The sequence below is a fragment of the Phalaenopsis equestris genome, unplaced genomic scaffold (genome assembly GCF_001263595.1).
Source record: "Phalaenopsis equestris unplaced genomic scaffold, ASM126359v1 Scaffold001037, whole genome shotgun sequence".
NCBI classification, from domain to species: Eukaryota; Viridiplantae; Streptophyta; class Magnoliopsida; order Asparagales; family Orchidaceae; genus Phalaenopsis; species Phalaenopsis equestris.
In genome coordinates, this window is record NW_018165476.1 from 139,938 (window position 1) to 151,621 (window position 11,684).

At 33.0% G+C, this 11,684-nt stretch overlaps 1 protein-coding gene across 1 annotated transcript in view; it reads left to right on the forward strand.

Annotated features, from left to right (window-relative positions):
* Nucleotides 1-10,937, forward strand: part of LOC110032839 (protein MALE DISCOVERER 2-like) — a 29,499-nt gene extending 18,562 nt beyond the window's left edge. Inside the window, exons 3-9 of the mRNA XM_020736605.1 lie at nt 6,231-6,289; nt 6,376-6,774; nt 7,899-8,089; nt 8,197-8,329; nt 8,957-9,111; nt 9,178-9,366; nt 10,297-10,937. Of these exons, the coding sequence (XP_020592264.1) occupies nt 6,231-6,289; nt 6,376-6,774; nt 7,899-8,089; nt 8,197-8,329; nt 8,957-9,111; nt 9,178-9,366; nt 10,297-10,548 (1,378 nt within the window). The 3' untranslated portion in view covers nt 10,549-10,937. The remainder of the gene's footprint in view (nt 1-6,230; nt 6,290-6,375; nt 6,775-7,898; nt 8,090-8,196; nt 8,330-8,956; nt 9,112-9,177; nt 9,367-10,296) is intronic.
* Nucleotides 10,938-11,684: the final 747 nt, after the last annotated feature.

Below are 11,684 nucleotides of genomic sequence, written 5' to 3' on the forward strand. Positions count from 1 at the left end.
AAATGGGTATCCCGGACGCGTTGGCGCAGTCCAATTTGTCGTCGGAGGTCATCCGGAGAAGTTCGCATTTTCACCCGTTCTTTGGGCTTAATTGAAGTCCGATTTCGCGCAATTTCGTGAATTTCGTGTATTTGATGTGTGTATATGACGAAAAAGGTCGTGACGATGTTTTTTCTGAGGCTTGAAGTCCTATTTGGAACATCTTCCTTGAATCTTTGCAAAATAGCCCATAACCGCTCGTTCATAAAACGATGGTCTTGTGCCAAAGATGCTAGACATCAAAGGAAAATAGGAATCGGCTGGAGCTTCTAGAAGGGTGAGTCTCAATTCTAGTTTTCTAAGATGGTCCATAGGGATTTCTAGAGCTAGAACCTAGGCTCTAAGGAGGAGAGGAAAAGACCTCACAAAAATGAGGTCAACAGGGAGGTGGCTCTATTAATGTCGGCAACAAGCAACAACTCCCCCTTGCGAACTTAGGACAAGGATTGCTACCAAGTCCTATGTGTAAGCTATTACTTTCTAATATACATCATGTTTCTTAACCTTCTTTTAATCTTATTTATGTTCATAGGTAGACCACTAATAATTCCTGTGCAATTACATTTACAACTAATGGATATTCTATTATGGACTTGCAAACCAACAAATTTCTCTAGCCAAAAATCTTCATCCCACTCATACGGCTTGGCATTAATAGACGTTTAAAAAGTGCCTAATCTTTGACACTGATGGCTTAGACATTCTTCTCTCGAGATTTTGAAGACTCTAGATCATAATATTATTAGTTTTATGAAAGGAGAAACATGTATTCAATGCACACTATATAATCTTTCTAAAAGATGAAAATTGTGTTTTTCTATTTCTTATACTCATGCGACTCAAAGGCTTCAAATCGTTCACTCTGATGTTTAGGGGCCTTCTCCCCTCTTATATTCAACTTTATAAATATTATGTGGTCTTTCTTGGTGATTTTTCTCGCTTCTATTGGGTCGATCTACTCAGGTCCAAAAAATTAAACTTTCCTTAAATTTCTTGAATTCAAGAATATTATTGAAAATTGATTTAATACCAAAATTAAGACCCTCTAAACATATGGTGGTGGCGAGCACTCCAATACACAATTTCCTACCTTTCACCAAAACTCTGGTATTCAACATCACTATGCATGTCCTTACACTCATAAACAAAATGATATTTCTGAACGGAAGCTTAGACATCTTATCAAAACCGTTCGAACTCTTTTAATTGAAGACTCCTTTCCCACCACTTTTTAGGCTGACACGCTACTTACATTCGGTTACCTTGCTACTCAGCTTCTCACCAAAACAGTTCATTTCAAATCTTTTTATGTGATACTCTATAATAAACCTAAACTCCCTACCTATAATCAATTTAAAATTTTTTCGGTGTCAATGCTTCCCTTGGCTCAAACGTTACTCTAAGAACAAACTATTGTTGTTATCAAAATCATGTGTTTTATTGGGTAAGTTTCGGCTCAACATGGATATAAATGCCTTGATAATCAGTCTAACAAAGTTTACATCTCTTGGCATGTTGTCTTTAACGAAATTTTATATCCATTTCAGCAATTGTCTCAGCAGTTTACATGTTCCATTCCTCCTCAAACCGAGTTACGACCACTTCTTCTAGTCCCACAGCTTCTCTACACCGGCCTCAATCCCATTATCCTCTACCTACTTCTTTCAGCAGTCCTCCTCCCACCTTGGTCGCCATCTCTAATCCTTCCTCCATCTTATCTGAACAGTCTCATTGCACTGCTCCCAGTCCTTCTCAACTCTTGTTCCTTTCCTCTTGTCCACCAATTCCCATCACTGTACATCCTATGGTTACAAGAACCAAAACCGGTCACCTTCCCAACCAAATATTTGATTTAACTCACTGAATGCAACTTACTGATCCTATCAGTTACAGCACTGCTGTCCAAAACGAAAATTGGCGCAAAGCCATGTCTTTTGAATTTCAGGCTTTGTAAGATTAAGGGACGTGGGAGTTGGTTCCACCTTCCCAACAACAAAATACCTTGGGTTGTCTGTGGACATTCAAAACTAAATATAATGGGGATGGCTTGGTTGCTCAATACAATGCACGTCTTGTTGCTCAAGGGTTTAAACAACATAAAAATATTGACTATATTGAAACTTCCAGTCATGTTGCTAAAACTTACACTATTCTTGTTTTTTTAACCATAGCAATTTCTTATGATTGGATAATTACTCAACTAGACGTGTGGATTGCTTTTCTTCATAGTTATTTGAACGAGGAGTTTTACATGGAACAACCTAAGGGATTTGTGGATCTACTTCATCCACACTACATATGCGAACTTTGGAAAGCTATATATAGGCTTAAGCAAGCCCCTAAACAGTGGTACACTACTCTAACCACACAACTTGAAACATTGAACTTCCATCCTAGCGCCGTTGATCCGTCTATCTTCTGTTGTCATAAAGCTTCTATTCATCTTTATATACTAATATACATGGACGACATTTTTATTTCTGGCACTGACTCTACTTACATTACAAAGACCGTTGATACTTTTCAAAGCAAATTGAACATGAAATATCTTGGAACAATATCAAAATCACTTGTTATTAGTGCCATTCGGACAACTTCTGGGTTACATCTAAATCAAGCTTCCTATGTTCAACAAATACTTCATACTGCTGGCATGCAAAACTCTAAACTGGTATGAAGCTCACCACTTAGCACAAAGCCGATGGACCGAATGCTCCTCTTGATGCCTCAGAGTCTTCATTCTACCGACGCACTGTTGGATAGGTCCAATACTTAACCTTGACAAGACCTGATATCAGTTATGTGGTAAATCAAGTGAAACAAGCTATGCATCATCCAACTAATACCAATTTTCAGCAACTAAAACACCTTCACTATCGAAGGAACCACATCATCCAACTAATACCAATTTTCAGCAACTAAAACACTTTCACTACATCAAAGGAACGCATCTCTCAGTCTACCTATAATTAAGAATGAACGTACCCTTAAATCTTATGTTGATGCTGACTGGTCGGGGATCTGGTGGATCGGAAGTCTATCTCTGGTTTCTGAATTTTTCTAGGTTCTACACTCATTTCATTGTCGGTCAAAGTGCAGGTCACGATTGCCAAGTTCTTCAATTGAAGCTGAATATCAAGCTCTAGCAACTGTTGCCACAAACATTATATGGTTTTGGAGACTCCTACAAGACTTTTAGATCCCAATACATGAAGCAACCACAATATATTGCAATAAAATTTTTGTCATAGCTCTTGCAAATAATCCAGTCTTTCACGCCCAAACAGAACATATTGAGATAGACTGTCACTACATTAGAGTGCCTAAAAAATAAGTAGCTTGCCATTCATTACATCAGCATTATGGATCAACTTACTGATTTCTTTACTAAATCTCTGTCAAATACTGTATTTCAGCATCTACGAGACAAGCTTACAATCTCTGACATCGTTAGGCTGAAGAAATAGGCTTGACTATTCTCGTAATTTGTTTCTTGTTATCTCGTATACCCCATATGTCTATAAATGGACCTGGATGTCCTTGTACCTGTAATAAGCTGGATGAATAAATTCCTCACTATTATTCCATCAGGAAGTAGTATTTAAGAGATTTATACAACTTCTCTTTACTATGTTTCTTATTCTTTTTCATTTAATTCTAAAATAGTGAAGATGATTGCCTCTCAGTTTACTAAGATTATTTTTAAATTTAACTTCTATCTTACCAAATTATTTTTTGGATTTAATGCCTCTAGGATTTGCTAACTTTGATCTACAAGGCATACTGAAACCTAAATTGATTTTAATTCTACTTGTGGCTAAACAACTATACTTGTTTTTTTTTCTCTTCAGCTTTATCCGAAATCCTTTTGACTACAGGAACTTTCTTACAATTATGATTTTTTCTCTAATTACCTGTGTATTTCATCCCATATTTTTCGAATATTTTTTTTTCTTGGTTTTACCTACTTCAGTTTATGTGCCAATTTCCTAATAAGCCTTTTAAGCATACAAAAATCAAACCAAACTCAAGTTTTTGACACTGATTTTAAGAGAAGGGAACCACATGCTTTGACAGTTGCTGTGTTGTGGTAGGGGCAATGATTAGGTACAAAAAAAAATTTTCACAAATTTGTTTGTGTGTTCAGTTATGGAAATATTGCTCAAATTGATTTGTAGATTTTGTAGTAATGTTGTAATGTCATTTGAAAGGTAACACCAATTCAAGCATGCTATGACTTCTCTTTTTCTCCTTTTTGTTTTTTTTTGGTACCAACTTTCAAAAATTATGTTAATTATTCTAACGAAAAATATTATAAGGAAGATTTACATACATACCACTCAATTGCTATTTGTTTACATATCTAACACCCAAACTTTAATTTTTACATAAATACCACCTTATTTATGCAGAAAAGATGTACTTCACTTTTAGAAGTTAAAATAGTTGTATTTTTTTATGTTATATGAAATATTTGGGTGGTATAGATATAAAAGGTAAAATTTAGGTGTTAGATATGTAAATACATAGGAATTATTTCATTATGTTTCATTATTCTTTGTGATGCAGGCTTTAATAGGGTTTATTATTCAAATTGGTAAGATATATTTTTGTAGTCAGTTTATGAGTAACATGTTAATCCGAATTTTTAGTCACTTGTATTGTGAATCTTAACATAAATCTCATACCACTTTATTTGTTAATCTTAGCTTACTTCTATTCCAAATATAACCTATGCTACGATAATTAGAAAAATATTTTGCTTTTTTTGTCTTGTTTTCATCAATTTATGCCTCATTTTCAAATTAATAAATTATGATCCAAAAAGTTATGATAATGATATTTTGAATTCCAATGCATCTCGTTTAAAATTTATTTAAAGAGGCCAATAATTCCACCACAGTTTGTGTAGTCACTTTTTTTTAGCTTTATTTTCAATTTTTTTCTCTCATATTATGACGTACGTTTGAAATTTTAAAAAGAGGGTAAACATCTCAAATTTGAAAATTTTGAATGTAATATTGTTCCTCTTTTTAAAAATTTTAAATCTAAAAAATATGAAAGAAAACTATTTCAAAATGGAGCATGCGTATGGCTCATCCACTTTTCTATTAAATCTCGTCTGCTTCTTTTATTATATAGTATATAGATACTGCAAAAATCAGAAAAGTAATATATGTATTTTTGTGTTTTTCATCTGTTAGTCTTTTTTCTATTTCTTAATGTTGAGAGGAAACAAATCATGTATTTTTTACTGAATTTAACGGGCTTATAAATAGTCCTGCAGCAGAATATAGAATGGAAACAAATAAGGAGATTGATTCTCCCAAGATATTAAATTATATCTCCTAATATAATTTTCTATTAAAGAGCCTACCGAATAAATATACAAACACTGTTAAGCTGAAACACACACACACACACACAGATATAACATGTAATATATATTATTATTATTTATTGCATTTTCTTATATAAAATGTCACGTGTAATATATTAATTATATGGTGGGTGGGAGTCTGGGAGAGACATTTCCATACAAAAAGGAATGTCCTGAGGCTATTATACGAACCTCGGCCATCCCCAATGCGCCTAACAATTTGAGTACCACACCCTACACCAGGGGGAATCGAACTTTAGACCAGAGGGGACTTACAACTGACAAGCAGATGCCCGACCAACTATATATAGTTGTTGTCATACGGTATAGGTCTCAGTAAACTATTTCGATATTTTTTCCACGATTTAAGATTTTTAAGATACTAAAAACTGTTTCATACTGCGATTCTGTGAATGATGGGATTTGATCAATAATGGGGTTAAAGTAGGATTCATCAAAATCCTACCTAAAAAAGGGAGTTCGAACAGCCCCAAATATTTTGACATCTTAATCATCATTGACCTGCATTTGCTTTGTTGTCTTTTTAAGTTGTCCATTACTTTTAGCTGAAACCCATACTATTTCTTCCCATTTGACATGGAAAACCTTGCTATTTTGTTACCATCTTCCCTCGTGAGGCTAATAATCTAATAATTAGAGACATTTTCCTAAAAAAAAAAAAAAAAAAAAAAAACACTTTGTACATGGTTGATAATGGAGCAAATGGTGCTCTCTCTTCTGCAAACTTCAACTTTTTAAACCTTTAAGTTTAAACTTCTTCTCAATAATTTTCTTTTATCTTCACATGAAGGTTAAAACTGCAAGGGAAATCTTCTCATGAACAAGAATGCAAGGATGATAATTTGCAGGGTGAGTATAAATTAGTAATTCTATAAATGAATCTATAATTTATAAGATGTTCCTGAAATTTTTAATCATTCACTTTACTGAAACAGCTGACGTTGTTAATGTTCGGCGCCGTCTCCTTCAAAAAAGTAGAAGTCTCTCAGCTGCACATTTGACCAATGGCCCTCCGCACACTGTTTCCATTGCAAGTCGTGCAAGCGGTTCTTTTCCTGCGGCTCGAAGCTCAAGCGGTAATGGAAATAGAACAGTGCCTTCAAGGCAGAATAATCCTTCATCAATGCCTGCTCAAAGTGGCACCTTTGGTAATTTGAATGATAAATCTGCAAGCAAAAGCTGGGAAAAGTGGATGTATAAAGTGGTAGTCCCAACAGCTGCTTTCATTCTTGTTGTCGGGATGATATTATTCGTAGTATCCAGACGACATTTCGCCGTGATAACTCCTTGGAGAACCGGGCTCAGTGGTCAACTTCAGAAGGCGTTTATAACAGGTCTTGTTGACTCTACCTCTTGATTATTTTGATTATATCACTTTTCATTTGATATCGATGCATCATTTTGTGCACAAATTCCTGATGTGTAAAATTATAGAAAATGGACTGAAATGGTTCCAGGCTTTGTAAAGAGCTAGTTTAATCCCCAAAAACTTTTAATACAAACCAAAATTGTCTTCTGGTGGAAAGAACGCGGGGACACGGACAAGGCACAACATGAACACATAACACTTCTATTATTGAAAATATAATGCATATATGCGGCGGACAATACATTATAATATATAGGACATTTACATAAATACCACCCAATTCCTATGTTCTTACATATCTAACACCAGCACTTTGCCTGTTATATTTATACCACCAAAATATTTCATATCATGCCTAAAATATCACTACTTTAGCTTTGAAATGTGAGGTACACATTTTCATGTATAGGTTAAGTGTTATATATGTAAAAGTTGAAGTTTAGGGGTTAGATATGTAAATAAATAAGAATTTAATGGTATGTATGTAAAGATTCCTTATATAAATTATAAAAAATAGATAAAAGTTAAATAAATGATAAATATAATAATTAATACGAGATATTAAGAAATTTAATAAGATTAAATTTTAAAAATTGAGAGATCTATATATACTGTTTAGTTTATGGTATAGAGCAAAGTAAACCCTTATTGCCTTGAATTACATCAAGATAAGTTTAATTTTAAATAAAAAAATAGAATTACTTCCTTAAAATTTTAATATTAAAAATATAAATATTCTTAGAAACTTTTAATTTCTCATTTTAGGACATGCATATCTCTTTATATATACATATTATTTAAATCGAACGCTTCTATGTCGTGTCAGAGAGCAATGTCCAGGTCCAGATCCGATATATAATCCACATTGCACTACTTAATTAGAAGTGTTCATGCATCTTGAGTGAAATTATTTTAGTATTCATTTAAAGATTCTGGGGATTGTTTTGTAGTTATTTAAAATTTTTTGGGGCTAAATTGGCTTTTTTATGTGGTTTAGAATCTATTTAGCCCCTGAAATAGTTTGGGGACCATGTCGATTTGTTCTCTATAAAATTATATTCTTGTCCCTGACGTTTTGAGTGGCTTCAGGTGTTCCAAAATTAAATAAAGCAGAATTGGATGCTGCTTGCGAGTATTTTAGCAATATCGTCATCACCTATCCCGGCTACACGGTGTTTAAAGGGACATTGTCTAATGGCGTTGAAATAGCAGTTGTGTCGACAAAGGCTTCTTCTTTGAAGGATTGGTCCGATTGGTCTGAAATGCAATTCAGAAATAAGGTTTATGTTTTTCTATAATAGAAATTATTTTTCATCTTTTATATATATATATATATATATATATGTATATATATGATCTTATTTTTTAAATTTTCTTGGAATTCTAGATAAATACGATCTCGCGGATAAACCACAAAAACTTCATCAATCTTTTGGGTTACTGCAAAGAGGAAGATCCTTTCATGAGGATGATGGTGTTCGAGTATGCACCAAATGGGACACTTTTCGAGCATCTTCATGGTTAGTTTTCAAAAAAAAAAAATTTCTTAAATTGATTATTAGATTTAAAGGCATTAACTAAGGGATCATGTGGGATATTTTTGTTATTTTGTTTTCTCCATATTTGAGTTTAAATAAACCATGTTCATTATGTTGAAAAAAAACATAGGATGTTTTTTTAATGTTTGTAAAATTTATTTTATTTATTTTTAAAACTAAAAAATTAAACATATAAAAAACACATTAAACAAACATATTTTAAAAAGAAACAGAACAGAATAGAATTAATCCCAAACAGGCCTCCATATTCTACATGCAAAATTATAATTTTAACCATTACTTACATGTATCACCCTGGTTGGGAACAACTTGAAAAGTTCTAGTGAGCTACGTTCGTGCGCTAACACCATGCATAAAACTTGCCAAGTATTTACATATTTAACACCTTAACTTCTATTTTTACATATATGTAACCTTACCCATGCATGAAAAGAAGTATTTCACTTTTCAAAAATTAAAATGGTGGCATTTTTTATGTGATGTGAATGATTTGAGTGTTATAAATATGAAAAAGTAAATTCATAGGAATTCAGAGATATGCATTTAAATGCCAATAATAATAATAATAATTTAAGCTTCAATTTTCAGTGCCAGACTTTGAGCATCTTCAATGGAGTGTTAGAATGAGGATTATTATGGGAATTGCATATTGCCTCCAATATATGCATAATCTGAACCCCCCAGTAATACACCCTATTCTACACTCCAGCTCTATTTTCATAACTGAAGACTATGCAGCAAAGGTGAGCCCTTATTTTCTCGCTTTAAACTGCATAAATGGAGTAGAATTGAATTTATTTGGTGTGCAGATAGCAGATATAGGCATCTTCAGTGAGCCAATTGGAAGAGGAAAATTTTACAAAGGAGATGGAAGAGACAACACTGATCATTTTACTACTTGCGAGAGTAATGTTTACAGCTTTGGGATTCTACTGCTAGAGATTATTTCTGGAAGAATGCCAATCTCTGAGGAAGATGGTCTACCTATTTTAAATTGGGTTAGCCCTTTTTTCTTAATCCTTAATTTTCTTATGAGAAACGTGTTAAAATTGCTCATTGACTTTTTGTAGGAGGTCATTTTCTTTCCAGAGTGTATTAAAGTGTCAATATAATATCCATACTCTTTTAATTTAGGCTGAAATAGTTCCCACAAACAACTATTTTAACCCTTATTAAAAGTATATGGGGCTAATTCAACATTTTTATAAACTTTGGGATTAAAATGATCATGTGTAAATAATCAGGGACTATTTTGGCACTTCACTCGTTTTTTTTATTATTATCGAAGTTAATATGAACTCGATTCCTTGTTGGCTTTGCTAGTTAAAGATAAAAAGAGAAGGGATTTACGTACATGCCACCGAATTTTTATGAGGTGTACAATTAGCATTTATATCATTTATATATTTATATTTTCTCATATAACTATACCTAGCTTTTATTAGATATTTATATTTTCTCATATAACTATACCTAGCTTTAGCCAACCTCCACTCAACTCATTAGCTTGTGAGCCAGCTTCATATTTAAATTTTGTGTGTGTGTAAGTGATTTCTTATTGTTGTTCTCCAATGGCTCTTTCACTGTATAACTTTTATATCATTTACTTAAACTAAAATCATTTTCTTTCTTTAATAAATAATCAATTAAACTCGAGTTCGAACTTTAACTAATTAAATAAAGCTCAATTCCAGGGTGACTTGAACTCAGCTCGACTTGTAAAATTAAGCTCGAGTTCAAACTTTGATTAGTTAATCAAGCTCAAGCTTGGGGTGACTCGAGCTCAACTCGATTCATTCACGCCCCTAATTCTAATCTCTAAATCACATCACAAGTATCCTCAACGCTAAACTTTTCTCAATAAAATATGCCTTTTCCTGCTTATATTTTAATATGTAAAAAACTAAAGTTATGTTTGGTTATTTTAGGTCGCCGACAGCCTAAAAGCTAACAATAGTGTCAAGTCTCTAGTGGACCCTGCTCTGAAATCCATAGAAGAAAATGAACTTGATGTCATATATGAGGCAATCACAGCATGCATCCTTGATGATCCTAAGAGCAGGCCGACCATGAAAGACGTCACCGCTTTGCTTCGGAATGTTATCGTGATTTCACCGCAGGAGGCTGCGCCGCGCCTCTCTCCTCTCTGGTGGGCAGAACTTGAGATTCTTTCAGTTTAGGCAAGCTGAAATTCTGTTTCTGCAAAAGGTTGGGTAAATATTTCAAAGGGAAATTTACGTTCATACCACTAACTGCCAAAGCTTCATATTTATATTTATAACATTTTGGTGCGATAAATCTAAGCATGAAAATGTTTGTTTAACTTTTTAAAAGTAGTTGTTAGTGGGTTTTGTTATGTGAGATTAAAGATTTGAGTGTTATGCATGTAAATATTAAAGTTTGTATGTTAGATATGTAAATACATAAGAATTATGTGGGATGTATGTAAATGCCTGTATTTCATTTGTATTAGGAAGTCAAGATATCTGGAATATTAATCTATTAGCCTGATACTGTTTCTTCATGGGGCATTTACATATTCGTATGTATTTACGTTTCTAACCCCTAAACTTTGTGTTTTTTTACTTTTATATCACGCAAATCTTTCATATCACATTAAAAATATCACCATTTTAACTACTGAAAAACTGAAATACACATTTCATGCACCAGTGAAGTGGTATGTATGTAAAAACATTCCACTTTAGGTGTTAGATATGTAAAGACATAGAGAACTGAGTGGTATGCATGTAAATCTTCCATATTTCATTTGTATGAGAAAGTCAGAGGATGATGCATGAGATCTTGTGCTTTTTGCTGCATTTGATTATGAGGTTTTGAGCTTCAAAAATGCAGTTTTATTGGAGAATATTTGGTGAGTATAAAGTTTTTGGCCGTTGGATTTCTTTTAAGATTAGTGCAATGCATAATTAAACATTTGTATCATTTATAATTTATGCTGCACATATCGTAAAGCAAATCTGATGGCTGTAGTTTTTTTTTTCTTTTTTCTGAGTTGTATTTTTTATTACAACCGGATTGTTTTTGTAAAATGTAATATATATATATATATATACATACATACATACATACATACATACATACATACATACATATGTATGTATGTATGTATGTATGTATGTATGTATGTATGTAAATACATAAGAGTTGAGTGGTATAGATGTAAATCTTCCTTTCTATTGTTAGATTATGATGTGGGTTTGCATGTCAGATTTTTTTGCCTGTAAAGAGTGTATGTATTACAACAGTTATATTTATGGTTGTGTTAGTTTATTTATTAGACCCCGAGTATTTT